Genomic DNA, 20,555 nt, shown 5'->3' on the forward strand with positions numbered 1-20,555 from the left:
CAACAATTCTGATTTTTGAATGTGATTGAATATACTACCGAAGGTAATGCTTTTTGCCGCTATGGCTGTTTCTCTGCCTACGGTCAAATTTTACGATGAAGTGTCCCTCAAGGTGTCACACATAAGCACATTGCAAGCACGAAAATGGCACAGGTAAGCAAGCTGACAACGTGGCATCCCTGTAATATGTAGAAATGCATTGTTTTGGTGGAAAAGCTGGTTTTATTGCTACAGATCTAGATGTCTGTGTGTAACAGTAAGGTCACTGATGTAAATCCTTGTTGTTGCACTGGGGCAAAGTGATGCATATTTATGCCATTGGATCTCTTCTTGTAAGCAAGCACTGTGAATAGGCAGTTTATGAATCTTTTGCACACAGTATAACCTAGGATACAATTTTTTTTTTTTAAAGAATTGTAGGTTACACTCAGTTTAGCCTATACCCTGTAGGCTGCTACAAAATGTACAAAAAGATTAGAAAAAATGCATTTTCTCAATATTTTGAACAGAAGCGTTTCTTTTCTGTCCTCTAAATGACCAACCTTTCTCTGTAGGTTGCACCGTCATCGATGCAGCCACTGGGCATACCCCACACTGTATTTTTTGACTCGTGAGAAAATTTATCCATGGTGTAGAGTATTGCAGAGTAGAGTGCAATGGCATACAATTGCAGCATCATAGAATGCAACAGCATGGATTAGTGGTGCATGGTGGAGTGCAGTGGCATGAGCGGTGCAGAGTAGAGTGCAGTGACGTAGACTGGAGTATGCATGGTATGGCAGCACACTGAACATGCACATATGGGGGTTGTAGGGCGCACACCTTTTTCTTTTAGTTTGTTTAAAGATTTCTTTTTTATCCAAAATTGTTCTAATTTGCGTCCTCGTCTGTAAAGTGTCATACCCAAATGGCACCTGTGTCAACAACATGTGAACGGGGGAGAGGCAACATCTTGCCCCAAACCGACCGCACAGCTGAATTGCGCCTATCTGGCAGACAGTTCATAATCTTTATCCGTTTTTGAACCACTGCTTGACCACGTAAACCATTCTCTATATGTTTTTCCTTTCATTCTGCATTTTCTTTAATCCACACACGGGATGTTATGCCATTTTGAAATTTCTGATGTAAAAGCTGTGCCCATCTGGACCTCTTGCTCAAACACGACAAGTGCAGGAATTCATCCAAAGCAGCGTTTATTATAAAAACCAATGCATTTCGGGCCCCAAGTGCCCTTCATCAGGGTGCGCTGTAAATAAAGTAGCAGGAAATAAATAAAATGGATTACTAAAATGTAAACTATATTTAAAAGAGGGTTGAATGTTTTTTGTACAGTAGGGATTGCAGGCAATTGAGTAGGGAGATAGATTAACTGTTCATGGAGACATGGGCCATATTCACATTGTTTTCTGCAAAGGGCGTAATGTAGGAAAACAATTAGGGAGACGCAATAAATGTCACATTTTGTATTGATTCATGGTGATGAAGTCAGATGTTAAAAACTCTCGTGATGGTTATGAATATTTGTTTTAATTGTTATTTACAGCGCACCCTGATGAAGGGCACTTGGGGCCCGAAATGCATTGGTTTTTATAATAAACGCTGCTTTGGATGAATTCCTGCACTTGTCGTGTTTGAGCAAGAGGTCCAGATGGGCACAGCTTTTACATCAGAAATTTGAAAATGGCATAACATCCCGTGTGTGGATTAAAGAAAATGCAGAATGAAAGGAAAAACATATAGAGAATGGTTTACGTGGTCAAGCAGTGGTTCAAAAACGGATAAAGATTATGAACTGTCTGCCAGATAGGCGCAATTCAGCTGTGCGGTCGGTTTGGTGCAAGATGTTGCCTCTCCCCAGCACACTGAACAGACAATATATTTTCAATTGAAATGACAGTTATATGACCATTATATTTGCACAGACATACAGTTTTACTAATACAATTATACAGCCCCAAATGTGTGGAAATGGCATCATCTAGTGTATTGATTTGTTTTGATCATATTAAAGTATTGGTTTCAAACAGACTTCAGAACTGCCAAAAATGTACTTCATTTGTGCTTTTGTAATTCTGATATATTCTGAAATACTTGCACAGTTCATTTAAATGTTGTGTGCTAAGGAAAAACATTTTCCCGCCCCTAGCATCCTGCAAGATTGTCACATAAATCCTCACTCCAGTGTATTTTATTAGAAATTGGTCACTGCGGAATGAGGCGGCAGGCTCTGGCCAGGAGTCTAGTTGGGCTGAAACATCAAGTGGGTCCAAGATTCGTGATACTCTGGGACTGGGGGAAGGGGGGCGGGGGGGGGGGGGTCACCATTGGTCCTCTTCTCCAAGGCCAAGAGGTGACCGGTGCAGGGTTGTCCTTAGGTGATGGGTTTCCCCTAACTGAAGCAATCGCAGTCGCAGTTGAGGGGGATCTGTGTGGAGAGGCTACAGGCGATGTCTAGGAGTCCATTAGGGGTGACCCTGCGATAGACTCAACCGCTGGAGGGCTGGGGACCTTGTTGACACCCGTGGGTTACTTCAACTTGGGCCAGAGGCGATGGTTGCGGTTCTGGAGGCCTCGGTCTTCTATTTCTGAGTTTCTTCAGAACAGGTCTGCTGTTCACGGGAGGTCTTTAGTCTTTTTTTCGAAGGCAGGCTTCCCAAGTTTCTGAAGTCACCAGCTCCAGTACGAGTCTACTTTGGGCTGGTAACATGTTAGCTGCTGCTTCTTTCCTCTCTGCTTTTGCAGCTCTTCAGTGGCTTCTCTATTAGGTCATCCGGATCAGTTTCTCTGGTGACAGGAACTCCTCTAAATACTGAATTTAGGGGCGTACCGGGAGTTTAGGGTAGTAGCCAATGGGCTACTAACCATTGTAGTCACTATGCCCCCTATTTGACCACTTCCACTAGAATTCCTATGTATGCCATCACAAAGATGGCTACGTCTGAAAAATTGTGTCCACCTAGTTGTAGCCCACCTTATTGAGTAATAGGGTTTACCCCAGTATTGGAACTTTCATAGATTCTCATGCTTTGTATCATTCCCCGTCGTCGGAATGGGAGCCTCGGTAAACAAAAATATATATATATATATATATCATAACCATAGAAACAAAAGAGAAAAATAGGCCTAGGCCTCATCTCCTTTTGTAGTATATCACCCTCTTTGTGCAAAAGAGCCCAAACTTTTGCCAGGACCAATCAGCACAGCCTCACCCTCTGGAACCTTCCTGAGAGAGCTCAGAGCCTCAGATTTTTCTACCGCACGTTGTGCTAGGGAGTCTCCACTGAACTCTGCTCAGTTTCTCAGAACTTTACTATTGGACATCTTTATTTGCCATCTTTTGTGATATAATGTCAGAAAAGGAGAAGAAAGCCTTATTCAGACCTTGTGCTTCTTGTGGGAAGAAGACTGTTTGTGGAAGATAAGCATGAAAACTGCATTTACTGCCTATACCCGGAGCACAAGGCCACAGACTGTAAAATTTGTCGGACCTTCTCTACCAAAACCTTGAGAGACAGAGGGTCGGTTGCTGATGTGGCTGCAGAAGCTAAAGACCAGGACGGAGGTTCTCTTCGGATGAGGAGGATTCAATCTCTGGTACCTCCTCCAGGAGATCTAGGAAGAGGGGTAGGTCATCTCCCTCCACCTCTGCGGAACCCCCTCTCAAAGCCCCTCACGGGATCTCTGAAAGGTCTGAGGAGGCTGGTCCCATGATCTCCTCACGGAAGTGTAAAGGAGAGGCAGGGACGGGCTGCTGGTGTGGACGTAGCCCTTAGGGACAAGAAGGAGGTTGCAACATCTTCTCCTCCGTCCCAAAAGGAGAAACCTGTGAAGAAACATGCTGCAGGAACTCCTCAGACAGTTCCAGTGAAGAAACAGCGCCCGTCAACGCTGGCTAAAGCAGGTACGTCGACGACGATCTCCATAGTTAAGACTGTTTCCATGGTCCCGTCGACGATATCTACTTCATCGTCTACGACTGCTTCTTTCTCGTCTTCGACGGCGGTGTCGACGACGAAGACCACATCGACGATGACGACGAGTTCGTTGATGTTGATGACGACGAGACCGTCGACGGTTGCCCCGTCGACGATGAAACATGCTCAGTCGACGAAGAAGAAGACTCCGTCGACGACCTTACCGTCGACGACGATTCCAGTATCGTCGACGTCCTCGTCGACGACAATTCTCGCCCCGTCGACGACGGTTACCCTTCAGTCGACTATGTCGTCGTCGAGTTCGTCGACGCATGGAATCCCTTTGGCAACGACTCCGTCGACGGGACCGTCGACGGGACCGTCGACGACGAAGAATTCGGGATTTGCCATCCAGAGGTTAAAAATTACGCCGGACATGACTTCCCCTAGGCGGGTCACGCCTTTGCCACCATCCATGCTTCTCGATGACTCGGAGGAAGAGGATGGGCAGTATGGGGACGCCTACAGCCCTTCAGACCTGAATGTGAAACAGCAGGACACGGATACTGAGGAGTTTTATGGTCCAGAGGTGCAGGAGGGGCGACAAAGCTTTTCACAGGAAGTACACCCCCGCTCTCTGAGGCAGGATATGATAGCCTTGCCAGTGGCTTTAGTGACGGATTTGCAAATGATGCTGCAAGAATATAAAGCTCGTTTTCCGTCACTCCCAGACCTCACACCGGTGCGTCCTTCTATGTCTGTGGTACAGCGAGACATGGCAATGGACTTGCCACCTCTGCCTAAGGATATACCTCGTACCACTTCAACGGTGGTACCGTTAGTGGTTCCTCAGTCTTCATATTCGGAACCTGCCAATCAAGACACACAAGATTTGGATACAGATGAGGACGATGAGCGGCATGTGATCCCCCCTTACTGATCCAGGGGATCCGGATGGGGACCCTGATGACACTGGTATGCAGGATCCGGATGCTGTGGGCCGGGAGACAAATATATCTCCTCCAGCAGATATTGGTGGTTTCCATAATTTGATGGAACGGGCATCCAAGAGGTTTGGTCTGCCCCTTACAGTGGAGCAGTCCGACTGTTTCCTATATGACTTTAAAGCACAATATAGGAAGTCGGTCAGATCAATTCCCATCATAGAACATGTCTGGGATGAGGGAATTAAGACGATGCAGAACCCTGCGACGGTCATCCCGGTTCTTCCCCGGCTGGAGAAGAAATACAAGGCCCCTGAGGGCATTCCTGCATGTCTCCTAGGACAACCTAAGCCAGATTCCGTAATATCTCAGGCCGCACAAAGCAAGTCAAAGAATCCGTCCACTCCGTTAACCACGCCTCCGGATAAAGAAGGCAGGAGGCTGGACAATGTGGGAAAAAGATTCTCCACCATGGCCAGCTTGTTGGTGCATGCGGCTAATTCTTTGGCTATTCTAGGCAGGTACGACCGCCAGATGTGGTGCGACATGGAGCCGTTTATGGACCAGCTACCAGAGTCGAGTCAGGAGGAAGCCAAGCAGGTTCTGATGGAAGGGGAAAGATGCTCTTCGGAAGTCATTGACTGTGCGATGGACATAGCCTCTACTGCTTTCAGGGCTTTGGCAGGGTCAGCGGTCTTGCGCCGTCAAGGCTGGTTGAAGGTGACCTGGTTTCGCCAGGAGGTCCAGAATAAGATCTTGGACCTTCCCTTTGACGGGGAGATGCTTTTTGGTAAGCATGTGGATGACGCCCTCCAAAGCATAAAGAAGGACACGGACACAGCTAAGTCCTTGGGGTCTTTGAATTATCGCAAGGTGCCATTCAGAGGAGCACGTGGTCGAGGGTTTTCTAATTACAGAGGAAACCAACGTCAGTATTCCACACAATCAGGACAGTCCTATAAGGGTCAATACTCCAGCCAACGCCAAGGTCATTCGGCGTCTTTCTCTCGGCAGTCCCAGAGAGGACGTCCGAATCGTCGGGGACAAGACAACGCCAAGAGGCAATAGCGGCCTCCTGGCTCTGGCTCTGGCTACTGTTCCTCCCCTACCAAGAACACCGGTTGGGGGCTGGATCTCTTTTTGTCTGGACAGCTGGGTTCTTTTAACATCGGACCGGTGGGTCTTAAATATTGTTCAGAGTGGCCATACGTTGGAGTTCCAAGATCTTCCTCCAACAAGAGCTCCGGACGCCCGTCCATCAAAACATCTCCGACTGTTGCATCTCGAAGCCCACCAACTTTTCATCAAGGGGGCGATAGAGCGCGTACCTCTTTCGCAAAGGGGCAACGGGTTTTATTCCAGGTTCTTCCTGGTTCGGAAGACGGAAGATACATGGCGTCCTATACTAGACCTAAGAGAGCTCAACACCTATCTCGTCAAACTCTCTTTCCGGATGGTCACTCTCCAAGATATTCTACGGCTACTGAATCCGGGAGATTTTTTGGCGTCCCTGGATTTGGAGGATGCATACTTCCACGTTCCGATCCACCCAGCTCACAGGCAATATCTACGCTTCACAGTAGGCAAGAGCCATTTCCAGTTCAAGGTGCTTCCGTTTGGCCTTCGGTCGGCACCTCGGATATTCACGAAGATGCTGGCACCAGTTGCGGCCTTTCTAAGGAAGCAGTCCTTGGAAGTGTTCCCATACTTGGACGACTGGCTCGTCAAGGCTCCGTCGTTCAAGGCGACTTCTCAGGCTGTTTCAACTTGCATACGGTTGTTCGCCCATTTGGGTCTTCAGCTCAACAGGTCCAAGTCTGTGCTGATACCCTCCAGGTCACGAAAGTTCCTTGGGCCTATTCTGGACACGAAACTATGCACCGCTCGTCCCTCGGAGGAGCGTCAACGTAAACTGACTGCCTCCGCTCGTCAAATGCTGCACAGGAAATATGTATCGGTTCAACGGTACAAGTCCTTACTCGGATCAATCTCATCCTGCATACCTTTAATACCGCATTGCAGGCTTCATATGCGTCCTCTGCAGGAGGAGTTGGACAAACAATTTCGCCAGGCAGAAGGGTCGTTCAACGACAAGGTGTGGATAACACCTGCTATGCGCAAAGCCTGCGAGTGGTGGCTGGTGAAGGAGAACATCGCAGGAGGATTAACGTTTCGGATTCCTCCTTCGCCTATGGTGGTGACCACAGATGCTTCCTTAGAAGGATGGGGAGCTGTACTCCAGGAGCTTCAGGTCAGCGGTCACTGGAGTCCAGCAGACAGACTACGCCACATCAATCTCTTGGAGCTAAGGGCCATTCACTTAGCCTTGCTGGCGTTCCTTCCCAGACTTCAGAATCGTGCAGTGCTGGTCCGGACAGACAACACGACGGCCATGCACTATATCAACAAGCAGGGGGGAACAAGGTTGCGGACTCTGTCCAAGGAAGCTCAGACGATCTGGGATTTTGCGATCTCTCACAAGATCACTCTGCAAGCCTAGCACCTAGCAGGGTGTCTCAACATCACAGCGGATGCTCTAAGTCGACAGATGGAAGTGACTCACGAGTGGGAGTTACATCAAGCCACGCTGGAGGCAGTGTTCAAGAGATGGGGTACTCCGACCATAGACCTCTTTGCGTCCCCGGAGAACGCCAAGTGCCGGTTTTACGCAAGCAAGGTTCCCCATCAAGGGTCTCTGGGGAATGCCCTTTCGATTGCTTGGTTCGGCGCATTTTGCTACGCCTTTCCTCCCATTCCCCTCATTCCTCGAGTTCTCAGGAAGGTAAGGGCGGAACCATGCAAGATGATTATCATTGCTCCAGCATGGGCGCGGCAGTTCTGGTTCACGGAACTCCTGCTTCTCTCCCAGGATCGCCCGATTCGCTTGCCACTGATTCCATCTCTGTTGTCGTGAGATCAGGGGCAGGTGCTCCATCCGGATCCGAAGTCACTTCACTTGACAGCGTGGCTCCTGAACACAGAGAATTCCGTCATCTGAATCTCTCCAGGGAGTGCAGGGATGTTTTATCTCAGGCGCCAAGCACTAATAAGACATTTAGGGCAAAATGGAAGAGATTTTGTCTATGGTGCAACAGGAATAAACTCCATCCTTCTAAGTCCCGGCCACATCAGGTTTTGCCTTACATCCTGTCTGGCTAAATCAGGTCTGGCACACTCTTCTGTCAAGTTACATCTGGCTGCCATATCCCGTTTTCGACGGAAGACATCGGGGCCATCTCTATGGTCCGCAAGGATTGTTAAGCAGTTCCTTACTTAAGGGGTTATTTCGGATGTATCCTCCGGTCCGACCACCCCCTCCTATCTGGCAGCTTAACCTAGTACTGGCTCAACTGATGAAAGCGCCCTTTGAGCCAATTCACAAGGCGGACTTGAAGTTCCTGTCGTGGAAACTAGCCCTTCTCTTGGCATTAACTTCGGCTAGGAGGGTTAGTGAACTCCAGGCTCTCTCTATAGTGGAGCCTTTTCTGCAGTTCAAGAGGGATGTGCTGATTTTGAGAACCAACCCAAAATTCATCCCGAAGGTGCCTTCGGAGTTTCATCTGAATGAACCCTTAATTTTGAACTCCTTTTTTCTGCGTCTTTCCACCCAGGCGGAACGAACATTGCATTCTTTGGATGTCCAGAGATGTCTGAAATTCTATCTCGAGCGCACACGCTCTTTCAGGAAATCTACTCAGCTATTTATTGCCTACAGTGCACCACGGAAGGGGTTGCCGCTCGCCAAGAGTGGCATTTCCCGCTGGATCTCCAGTGCAATTCAATACTGTCATCAGGCTGCGGACAAACCTTTGAATAAAAGGGCCCGGGCTCATTCTACGAGAGCGATGGCGTCTTCAGTGGCTCTCTTTGCTGGAGTTGCGATCAAGGACATTTTGCAGGGCAGCAACGTGGAGCAGTGTACACACCTTCACGAAGCACTACTGCCTGGAATCGGTGGGACGAGATGAAGCTGCTGTTGGTCAAGCAGTCCTCCGGAATCTTTTTCAATGAGAGGTGAGCTTTCCCTACAATCCCTCCATCCTGGTAAGCACATTTGGTTTCAGTAATGATTGTTTTTTCATGTACACTGAGGTGGTTGTGTAAGGCCATGTGTCTTCCAAATGTGTTTTTCTGATGTACTGCTTACTATTCTGATACAAAGCATGAGAATCTATGAAAGTTCCAATACTGGGGTAAGAAAACAAGTTACTTACCTGTAACTTTGGTTCCCCAGTATTGGTAACTTTCATAGATTCTCATGCGCCCACCCACCTCCCCTGGGAAAGCTCTGCCGGTTTACTGAGGTAGTGGCTGTTGGCACAACGGCTACGAAAATCTGAGGCTCTGAGCTCTCTCAGGAAGGTTCCAGAGGCTGTGCTGATTGGTCCTGGCAAAAGTTTGGGCTCTTTTGCACAAAGAGGGTGATATACTACAAAAGGAGATGAGGCCTAGGCCTATTTTTCTCTTTTGTTTCTATGGTTATGATATATATATATATATATATATTTGTTTACCGAGGCTCCCATTCCGACGACGGGGAATGATACAAAGCATGAGAATCTATGAAAGTTACCAATACTGGGGAACCAAAGTTACAGGTAAGTAACTTGTTTTCATCTTTCATGGATTCACATGCCTGAATCATTCCCCGTTGTCGGGATGGGAGTCCCCGGTACATAAATAAATGTCCCATTAGACATACAGAGTAATAGGCCAAAGGCCTCATATTAGTAACATATCCTGGTCCTTTTGTAATAAGGACCAAACTCTAGAGAGCAACCAATCAGCCGCCACCACCCCCTGGAACCTTCCTGGAAGGAGCACTAGCCCCTCAGATTTTCGTAAGCACAGTGCTATATAGAGGAACAACTAAGAGTACTAGGTGAGCCCTACCAAGGGAGGCGGGTTGGGTTGCATGTGAATCTATGAAAGATACCAATACTGGATAACTGCAGTTACAGGTAAGTAACGCATTTTGTATCCAGTATTAGAGTATCTTTCATAGATTCACATGCCTGAATCAGAGTAGAGAGCAATGAGAAGCACATTTCCTTTTGCATAAAGAACATGAAACACTGGTTAACAAATACATACATATCTATGTATATATAAATGCATGCATTACAACATTAAAAAACAAAGCAATAAGTTGCAAGTGTAGCAAAAGGTATAAAAGTGATAAGGAAATGTGCGTGTAAAAACAAGAGAAAGGTTGGTGGGAAGGAAGGAAGCCTCACCTTATCGAAATAGATGGCGCAACACCGCCTGTCCCACTGCAGCATCTTTCGTGAATTCTGTATCCAAACAGTAATGTTTGGTAAATGTATGCGGCGTCCATGTTGCCGCTCTGCAAACCTCCGTGATGGGCACACCTGCAAACAGTGCCGTAGAAGTATCTACGAAAGATACCAATAACGGATAACTGCAGTTACAGGTAAGTAACGCATTTCTTAGGGTTGGTACTATCCTGGAGGTGGCATGCCCACCTGACTAGCTAATTTTTCAATCTGTTCGGGTGCCAAGGGGGTCCAGTACAAAGAGGGGGGTGGGGTAGCTTCCTCTCCTGTGAAGGGAGCCAGACTCATTTCAAAGGAGGCAGTTCTTTGTAGCTTTCCATCCAGAGGAGACTAATCAGCAGGTCATCTTGTGGAAGGACCCTCTTCCTGGACAGGTTTTTGTTCTGGGCCTCCTTAGTGCAAAGGCTCTCACTCTAGGGGGTCAGAACAGTGTCTCTGGTGGCAGGCTGGCAGAAACCAGTCAGGGAGCTCACCAGAGGATGGTAGGTTTTCAGGAGGCACCTCTAAGGTGCCCTCTGCGTGCATGTATTAGTAAATCCATCAGGGGAATCCGTGTGGGTTTTCCAATACGAGATGTTTGATACCAAGCATCCCTATCTTCAGTGAAGTCATCATGTAGCTGGGGAGATTTTCACCAGTGTCCAGCACATGTTTTAAAATGGCTCCTTGGTCACTTGTACTGGCAGTAATGGGACAGGCCAGCACAGGGGCATATCTGGGGCTGGCCAGCACAGGGGCATATCTGCTCATGCAAGTATGCTCTCACATTTAATATTCTGCGTCCAGCCTTGGTGCTATCAGGCCTGCAGTAGGGGTCACTTTCAAATATTACATGCAGTGTTGGTGGACATGGCACTCTGGGATGTGTCAGGTCATGTTTTCACTTTTGTGTGTACCTAGACATGCAGCCTGCAATAGCGGCCCTGCATGTGCTTGGTGAGGGGTCTCTTAGGGTGGAGCAATTTGTGCTGCTGCCCCTAGGGGTCCCTCTTTAGTACCTCATGCTCTAGGTACCGGGGTTACCATTTACTAAGGGACTTGCAGGGAGGTGCTAAAGGTTTTACCAATTGGAGGAAAACATTGTACAGTTTTGTGAAATATCTGACACTCGGAACCTAGTTAGGAGGAACCCAGTGCAATTCCAGTCGATCACATCATGTCAAAAAGGGCTACTTTCCGACAGGGTGTCATTTGTACCTCTGTAATTTCCTTTGAGGTTTGCCTGGGCCTCTTTTTTATGGTCTTTTTTTGTACTTATTTTTGGTCCACTATATAAAGAGCCGGCTTCCTACACCCCAATATGTCTCTAGCAAATAAGACCGCTATGCTGCCTAGTTGGCTTCGACCTAAACACGGGGCCCATTTCACTGTGCATCGTCAACTCCCAGCAGGATCTAGTACTGCCGTCTATTGAGTGACTGCTATGCATCTTTGCTGTAGACTCTGGTAGTAGGGTCAACAAACTATTTGCTAGTCACCTCTACACAGTGAGGATGAGACTGAGCTACGAAAGTGCTACTCAACAGTATTTGAATGGAGTGCTTCTGTGAAAGAAACTGTAACAGCAGGGAGATTGTGGAGTAGAATAATTTGTCTTCAGGGGCTAATTGATTTGCTCATGTTAAATTGTCAATAATTAAATAAAAGTTTACCTAAGCATTATTTTGTTTTTGCAGATTGCAGTTTAATAAAAATGAATTGCTGCGTGAAGACGGTTTCATGACGCCCAACAAATATGATTCTGAGGCTATTGGCTTGTGGCTGCCTTTAGCAAAAAATGTTGTTGACTTAGATTTGGAAACTGCAAAATACATTCTTGCTAATATTGGAGACCATGTCTGTCAGCTGGTGATGTCCGAGAAGGAGGTCATGACTTCAATACCGCCACACAGTAAGGCTAAACTTTGTTCTGTAGTACCAGTTGCCCCTGTGCTAATTCCCGTTAGGAATGTTTGTTTGCTTGACCTTTGAGAAGTGTTTTGATTTCTGCAAATTCCTGAGTCATATACACTGTTTAGGCAGGGTTGCAGCGAGGGACAACTTTTAAAAATCAGCACAAGTTAAAGATATAGTCCAGTTTGATTGTGTTCTGATGGAGAGTAAGATCTATTCAGTATGCCTGCTGATACTGCAGCAGCTTTTCTGCTGGTTTGAACCAATACTTATAGAGAAAAGCCATTAATCGTTGTCGGCTTCTTGTCACAGTGCAACAGTCTGTCATACAACCTAGTGAACAGGGCGGTCTGTAAATGGGAAGCTGAAATGCATACATGGCCTTTATAGATGTGGGATTTGAGGTGTCCACATGTGGGTAACTAGAAGCAAGGTGGAGTCTCTGTTGCACAAAGGATATTTGGTTTATTGTGCTTTCCTTTTTGTAAATTAATTTTCCAAAGTAACATATTTTCTTTCCCCATTCCATCTTTGCCTTTTCCTTTTTAGAGCAAGTAGTTTGGAAACGTGCTGTCCGAGGTGTACGTGAAATGTGCGATGTTTGTGACACCACCATTTTTAATCTACATTGGGTGTGCCCCAAGTGTGGGTTCGGAGTTTGTGTGGACTGTTACAAGTTAAAGAAGAAAACTTTTCACCCAGGTAATAAAACCATAGTTTTTCCAGAGAAAGCCAGTCATGAGTCTTCACTTTGAATGAGCAGTTTAGTCGCTTTGCGATAAACTAAAAATGTTTTGTGCAGACTAAAGGTGGAATTGAGCCCACTATGAATCTGCTAAATTACATCAATGTCTAACCAGTGAATATTTATTTGTAGAAAGTGAAATTGAGACTTTCGCCTGGCTGAAATGTGTGAAGGGGCAGTTACATGAGCCGGAGAACCTGATGCCGACGCAAATTGTTCCTGGAACAGGTACTTCTGTTTATATTGTTCACCACTTATTTCTTGTAGCTAAAAAAACTAAAAAAAGAAGGCATGGCTCCAGGTGCAACATCTAGTTGCAGAATATGCTGCACGTGGCCACCAGTTACCCTGCAGTGCTGATAAACTGAACTGTCAGTGCCTCGGCCTGCTAGCAGCATTAAAAGTATTGTATTTTGCAGTAGACTTAAATTCTGTATTATTCTCTATAGTGTACCTTGTGGTTGAAAGTAATTATATATTTTGTTTATTCCATTTCCTCCTCCCTTTAGCTCTTTTTGATGTTGGGGATGTTGTTCACTCTGTTCGAGGCAAGTGGGGAATCAAATCTAATTGTCCTTGCTCGAATAGACACCTCAAAATCTTATCAAAGACTGCTCCAAAAGAGGAAGTGAAGGAGGTATTCTACAGTTTTGATGCTTTTTTTTCTTTTTCAGACATATACTTCTTCTTGATGCATCTTTGCAATTTGATAATAGGGAATTTCATGATAAATTTCAGTTGCTGTAATGTTGAAGGGCATGGTTGGGCCAATTCATTTTTTTGCACATGCTTTGTTTTGTGACTTGGAGAATGTTAATATTTGGTTTATTCCACTGCTGTCGTATTTTGCTGCAGATAGGTTTTTCCCTGCTTGGTACAGTACTTAGGCGAGGTGTTTAAAAGATCCTTTGTCTCGATGATTGGAGAACTACACTTCAACAATTGTTTGAACCTGCCAGTAAGGGATGGCACAGATTGTTTTCAGTAACCTCCCATGGCTGTGCTCAAGGATGCATTGTTAAGAATTACATTTCATTGGGAAGTGCCCAGGCAATTTCCCAATAAAGCTGTATGTTAGCTGGAAAATATACTGATAGTCATTCTCTCCATTCTGATAAAAAAAAACACTTGATCATCCCTTGTCTGGATCCTCTGCTGAAAATGCATGAAGCCTGTCCACTGTAGTGGAGAAATGTAAATGCATGATGTCAAATCAATGCATTTCTTAAAGGTCGACCTGTATATATCGGCGCACACAAACTTACTGTATATTTGATCCTCTTAAATAAGGAATATGCACCGTTTCCTAACTCGTATAGATCCTATTCAGCAGGCAGTGTGGCTTCCATTTATCGATGAAGAGTAACCAATAAACTTTTGTATTTTACCTCTTTTAATAGGAAGTTGTATTTACTGAGAAGTCCACCACGCCACCTCCGGTAATGACTGGCCAACCTGCGAAATGTGTTTCTCAAGATTCAGTAGCTTCTAGCTGTGCATCTCCCTTAAAACCAGCAGTTGGAAGTATACCGGCATCTCTCTTCAACTCTAGTCCTCTAAGTTGGCTGGCAGATTTAACAAATGGAAATACAAACAAGGAAAACAAAGGTATTTGATCAGGAAAAATGTTGGTGATATTATTAAAGACCGTTGGTTCGTTCTCATCCTTTAAATGTCAGTGATGTGTTGACTTGGGTGTGTTTTTGTGAACATGTGGTGTTTATGCTGCATTTTGTGTGTATGAGAAACATAATAATCGGTATCTTGTTTGATGTGCTGGACCTGGAATGTAAACAACTTTTTTGTATGCTTTTTTTTTATTTCAGTTTTGGATTAAATTGCCCTCTATGTACATATACAAGCTTATCGTTGCTACACATTAGTAGAGTTTAGAAAAGAAGTGAGCGCTTTTAAAACTTCCCTTAGACACTACCAGACTTCCCTTGAAGTACAGAACTCCGCTTTGGCCACTTGAGGAGCAGCATGGTGCTTGGCACATTGGTACTTGAACAGTAAACTCTTCATTGGGTCTGTGAGAAGGGTCCTTTCCAGGGGTTTGCTTTTGCATATACTTTAGGGCAGTATTTTAACTTAACTGCCATTTAGGTTGAGAGCATCTTAATTTTAAGCAACAATCTCTTTTTTTCAAAAACAGAAAAGGCACTCTCTTCTACTTCTAAAACGGAAAGCAAAGCCTTCCCCTCTTTCTCCAGTTTGACTAAACCAGCATCAACGCTAAATACATTCAATAGTTCCATTCTGAGTCCTGTCCCAGGCAATGGTTCTGGCTTCCTGCGAAATCTTCTGAACTCCAGTGGTGCGAAGGTAAGCGTAGTTTCTGTTTTTGAATGTTCAGTTTTATGTAGTACTCGTGAGTTTATTGGTTTCTGTGCACTGAATGTTTGCAGGTAGGTTGAGGAAGAATGAGCAATGGGTAATGTTGAGGAGTATGCCACGTGGGAAAACAAAAATGTTCTCACAGTGTAGAAAAAGCCAACCAGGTGTAATTTAGCATCTATTCTGTTTTACAAATCTGTACCATACACATCCGTTTTAGTCTTCTTTTGTTACAGATTTGTTCTTTTTAATCTAGGTGGATAATGGCCTGAAGAGTACACCAAAAATACTGGATGACATCTTTACCTCTCTAGTAAAGAACAAAACGGTCACAGAAGTAGCGAAGAAACCTGAAGGATTAACAATACAATCAAGCCTAATGGGCTTTGATACCCCTCACTACTGGCTGTGCGACAACCGGCTACTGTGCTTGCAGGATCCCACCCATAAGAACAATTGGAACGTGTTTCGGGAGTGTTGGAAGCAAGGACAGGTAAATTGTTGTTTGAACTTGTATGCCTTTCTTTTTGTGTAGTGTATTGTAATGTAAGTTTAACCAAAGTTCCCAGCCATGATGCGGAAGACTAAATCATTAGGTCAACCCCGTGTAGAAGATGTATACTCATTCCATCTAGTGTTGGGCACAGACTTATGCAAGTTGCTTTTCTTCAATTAATTTTTGAATCATGAGACGCTGCCAATCATGCAGTCATGCATAGGATGGCACAACACTGTAAACCTCAGCTCTTCGTGGTTGAGGAAGAGGACAACCTGGTCCAGAACATGAAAGCCAGAGATTTGTCTAGTCTCTGAAGGCTAAAACATGCATTGGAAATACAGCACAGATGGATTCATGGACCTAGTCAAGGTTAGTCACCTTCCCGCAGGTTGAAAATATAAGGCTGCCATAGACAACCCATTTTACATCAGGGGCCAGGACCCGGATGACTCTGATACTACACACTGTCAGAAAGAGAGCCTCGCCAAGGCTACAGGAGATATTTCTCCTCCAGGTCAGAAGCACAAGAATAGCAATACAACTGGTAAGAACATGGCTTTGAGTTCTGCCACTGCTGGATTGCCAATTTGTTTGGTCTACTCTCTAGATATGATGGCTATTATTTGGAGCAGATTGGGGGGGTAGGGAGGAGAGCACTTCCCTGAAGCTTCCTCTTGCAGAAGGAAGAACTGATCATGGAAGGTAAGTTCTCTTCCTGTTTCTTTCTCTCTTGGTCTGTCTCTCTTTCTCTCTTGGTCTGTCTCTCTTTTTCTCTTGGTCGGTCTCTTTCTCTCTTGGTCTTTCTCTCTTGGTCTGTCTCTCTTTCTCTCTTGGTCTGTCTCTCTCTCTCTCTCTCTCTCGCTCTGTCTCTCTCTATCTCTTGCTCTCTCTCTCTTGCTCTGTCTGTCTCTCTCTCTCTTGCTCTGTCTGTCTCTCTCTCTTGCTCTGTCTGTCTCTCTTGCTCTGTCTGTCTCTCTCTCTTGCTCTGTCTGTCTCTCTCTCTTGCACTCTGTCTGTCTCTCTCTCTCTTGCGCTCTGTCTCTCTCTCTTGCTCTGTCTGCCCCCCTCTTGCTCTGTCTGCCCCCCTCTCGCTCTGTCTGCCCCCCTCTCGCTCTGTCTGCCCCCCTCTCGCTCTGTCTGCCCCCCTCTCGCTCTGTCTGCCCCCCTCTCGCTCTGTCTGCCCCCCTCTCGCTCTGTCTGCCCCCCTCTCGCTCTGTCTGCCCCCCTCTCGCTCTGTCTGCCCCCCTCTCGCTCTGTCTGCCCCCCTCTCGCTCTGTCTGCCCCCCTCTCGCTCTGTCTGCCCCCCTCTCGCTCTGTCTGCCCCCCTCTCGCTCTGTCTGCCCCCCTCTCGCTCTGTCTGCCCCCCTCTCGCTCTGTCTGCCCCCCTCTCGCTCTGTCTGCCCCCCTCTCGCTCTGTCTGCCCCCCTCTCGCTCTGTCTGCCCCCCTCTCGCTCTGTCTGCCCCCCTCTCGCTCTGTCTGCCCCCCTCTCGCTCTGTCTGCCCCCCTCTCGCTCTGTCTGCCCCCCTCTCGCTCTGTCTGCCCCCCTCTCGCTCTGTCTGCCCCCCTCTCGCTCTGTCTGCCCCCCTCTCGCTCTGTCTGCCCCCCTCTCGCTCTGTCTGCCCCCCTCTCGCTCTGTCTGCCCCCCTCTCGCTCTGTCTGCCCCCCTCTCGCTCTGTCTGCCCCCCTCTCGCTCTGTCTGCCCCCCTCTCGCTCTGTCTGCCCCCCTCTCGCTCTGTCTGCCCCCCTCTCGCTCTGTCTGCCCCCCTCTCGCTCTGTCTGCCCCCCTCTCGCTCTGTCTGCCCCCCTCTCGCTCTGTCTGCCCCCCTCTCGCTCTGTCTGCCCCCCTCTCGCTCTGTCTGCCCCCCTCTCGCTCTGTCTGCCCCCCTCTCGCTCTGTCTGCCCCCCTCTCGCTCTGTCTGCCCCCCTCTCGCTCTGTCTGCCCCCCTCTCGCTCTGTCTGCCCCCCTCTCGCTCTGTCTGCCCCCCTCTCGCTCTGTCTGCCCCCCTCTCGCTCTGTCTGCCCCCCTCTCGCTCTGTCTGCCCCCCTCTCGCTCTGTCTGCCCCCCTCTCGCTCTGTCTGCCCCCCTCTCGCTCTGTCTGCCCCCCTCTCGCTCTGTCTGCCCCCCTCTCGCTCTGTCTGCCCCCCTCTCGCTCTGTCTGCCCCCCTCTCGCTCTGTCTGCCCCCCTCTCGCTCTGTCTGCCCCCCTCTCGCTCTGTCTGCCCCCCTCTCGCTCTGTCTGCCCCCCTCTCGCTCTGTCTGCCCCCCTCTCGCTCTGTCTGCCCCCCTCTCGCTCTGTCTGCCCCCCTCTCGCTCTGTCTGCCCCCCTCTCGCTCTGTCTGCCCCCCTCTCGCTCTGTCTGCCCCCCTCTCGCTCTGTCTGCCCCCCTCTCGCTCTGTCTGCCCCCCTCTCGCTCTGTCTGCCCCCCTCTCGCTCTGTCTGCCCCCCTCTCGCTCTGTCTGCCCCCCTCTCGCTCTGTCTGCCCCCCTCTCGCTCTGTCTGCCCCCCTCTCGCTCTGTCTGCCCCCCTCTCGCTCTGTCTGCCCCCCTCTCGCTCTGTCTGCCCCCCTCTCGCTCTGTCTGCCCCCCTCTCGCTCTGTCTGCCCCCCTCTCGCTCTGTCTGCCCCCCTCTCGCTCTGTCTGCCCCCCTCTCGCTCTGTCTGCCCCCCTCTCGCTCTGTCTGCCCCCCTCTCGCTCTGTCTGCCCCCCTCTCGCTCTGTCTGCCCCCCTCTCGCTCTGTCTGCCCCCCTCTCGCTCTGTCTGCCCCCCTCTCGCTCTGTCTGCCCCCCTCTCGCTCTGTCTGCCCCCCTCTCGCTCTGTCTGCCCCCCTCTCGCTCTGTCTGCCCCCCTCTCGCTCTGTCTGCCCCCCTCTCGCTCTGTCTGCCCCCCTCTCGCTCTGTCTGCCCCCCTCTCGCTCTGTCTGCCCCCCTCTCGCTCTGTCTGCCCCCCTCTCGCTCTGTCTGCCCCCCTCTCGCTCTGTCTGCCCCCCTCTCGCTCTGTCTGTCTCCGTCTCTCGCTCTGTCTGCCCGTCTCTCGCTCTGTCTGCCCCCCTCTCGCTCTGTCTGTCTCCGGCTCTCGCTCTGTCTGCCCGTCTCTCGCTCTGTCTGCCCCCCTCTCGCTCTGTCTGTCTCCGGCTCTCGCTCTGTCTGCCCGTCTCTCGCTCTGTCTGCCCCCCTCTCGCTCTGTCTGTCTCCGGCTCTCGCTCTGTCTGCCCGTCTCTCGCTCTGTCTGCCCGTCTCTCGCTCTGTCTGCCCGTCTCTCGCTCTGTCTGCCCGTCTCTCGCTCTGTCTGCCCGTCTCTCGCTCTGTCTGCCCGTCTCTCGCTCTGTCTGCCCGTCTCTCGCTCTGTCTGCCCGTCTCTCGCTCTGTCTGCCCGTCTCTCGCTCTCGCTCTCGCTCTGTCTGTCTCTGTCTCTCGCTCTCGCTCTCGCTCTGTCTGTCTCTGTCTCTCGCTCTCGCTCTCGCTCTGTCTGTCTCTGTCTCTCGCTCTCGCTCTCGCTCTGTCTGTCTCTGTCTCTCGCTCTCGCTCTCGCTCTGTCTGTCTCTGTCTCTCGCTCTCGCTCTCGCTCTGTCTGTCTCTGTCTCTCGCTCTCGCTCTCGCTCTGTCTGTCTCTGTCTCTCGCTCTCGCTCTCGCTCTGTCTGTCTCTGTCTCTCGCTCTCGCTCTCGCTCTGTCTGTCTCTGTCTCTCGCTCTCGCTCTCGCTCTGTCTGTCTCTGTCTCTCGCTCTCGCTCTCGCTCTGTCTGTCTCTGTCTCTCGCTCTCGCTCTGTCTGTCTGTCTCTGTCTCTCGCTCTCGCTCTCGCTCTGTCTGTCTCTGTCTCTCGCTCTCGCTCTGTCTGTCTCTCTCTCGCTCTCGCTCTCGCTCTGTCTGTCTCTGTCTCTCGCTCTCGCTCTCGCTCTGTCTGTCTCTGTCTCTCGCTCTCGCTCTCGCTCTGTCTGTCTCTGTCTCTCGCTCTCGCTCTCGCTCTGTCTGTCTCTGTCTCTCGCTCTCGCTCTCGCTCTGTCTGTCTCCGTCTCTCGCTCTGTCTGCCCGTCTCTCGCTCTGTCTGCCCGTCTCTCGCTCTGTCTGTCTCCGTCTCTCGCTCTGTCTGTCTCTGTCTCTCGCTCTCGCTCTCGCTCTGTCTGTCTCCGTCTCTCGCTCTGTCTGTCTCTGTCTCTCGCTCTGTCTGTCTCTGTCTCTCGCTCTGTCTGTCTCTGTCTGTCTCTGTCTCTCGCTCTCGCTCTGTCTGTCTCTGTCTCTCGCTCTCGCTCTCGCTCTGTCTGTCTCTGTCTCTCGCTCTCGCTCTCGCTCTGTCTGTCTCTGTCTCTCGCTCTCGCTCTCGCTCTGTCTGTCTCTGTCTCTCGCTCTGTCTGTCTCTGTCTGTCTCTGTCTCTCGCTCTCGCTCTGTCTGTCTCTGTCTCTCGCTCTCGCTCTCGCTCTGTCTGTCTCTGTCTCTCGCTCTCGCTCTCGCTCTGTCTGTCTCTGTCTCTCGCTCTCGCTCTCGCTCTGTCTGTCTCTGTCTCTCGCTCTCGCTCTCGCTCTGTCTGTCTCCGTCTCTCGCTCTGTCTGCCCGTCTCTCGCTCTGTCTGTCTCCGTCTCTCGCTCTGTCTGTCTCCGTCTCTCGCTCTGTCTGTCTCCGTCTCTCGCTCTGTCTGTCTCCGTCTCTCGCTCTGTCTGTCTCCGTCTCTCGCTCTGTCTGTCTCCGTCTCTCGCTCTGTCTGTCTCCGTCTCTCGCTCTGTCTGTCTCTGTCTCTCGCTCTCGCTCTGTCTGTCTCCGTCTCTCGCTCTGTCTGTCTCTGTCTCTCGCTCTCGCTCTCGCTCTCGCTCTGTCTGTCTCTGTCTCTCGCTCTCGCTCTCGCTCTGTCTGTCTCTGTCTCTCGCTCTCGCTCTCGCTCTCGCTCTCGCTCTCGCTCTGTCTGTCTCTGTCTCTCGCTCTCGCTCTCGCTCT

The 20,555-nt window shown here is 49.3% G+C and overlaps 1 protein-coding gene across 1 annotated transcript in view; it reads left to right on the forward strand.

Annotated features, from left to right (window-relative positions):
• The window catches only part of KDM3A (lysine demethylase 3A), a 390,851-nt gene that overhangs the window by 175,335 nt on the left and 194,961 nt on the right, over window positions 1-20,555 (forward strand). The window contains exons 12-18 of the mRNA XM_085642629.1: window positions 11,835-12,049; window positions 12,601-12,753; window positions 12,929-13,024; window positions 13,306-13,433; window positions 14,197-14,404; window positions 14,952-15,121; window positions 15,390-15,626. Coding sequence (XP_085498755.1) covers window positions 11,835-12,049; window positions 12,601-12,753; window positions 12,929-13,024; window positions 13,306-13,433; window positions 14,197-14,404; window positions 14,952-15,121; window positions 15,390-15,626 — 1,207 coding nt within the window. The remainder of the gene's footprint in view (window positions 1-11,834; window positions 12,050-12,600; window positions 12,754-12,928; window positions 13,025-13,305; window positions 13,434-14,196; window positions 14,405-14,951; window positions 15,122-15,389; window positions 15,627-20,555) is intronic.

The sequence above is a fragment of the Triturus cristatus genome, chromosome 2_2 (assembly GCF_964204655.1).
Source record: "Triturus cristatus chromosome 2_2, aTriCri1.1, whole genome shotgun sequence".
In the NCBI taxonomy this organism is placed as follows: Eukaryota; Metazoa; Chordata; class Amphibia; order Caudata; family Salamandridae; genus Triturus; species Triturus cristatus.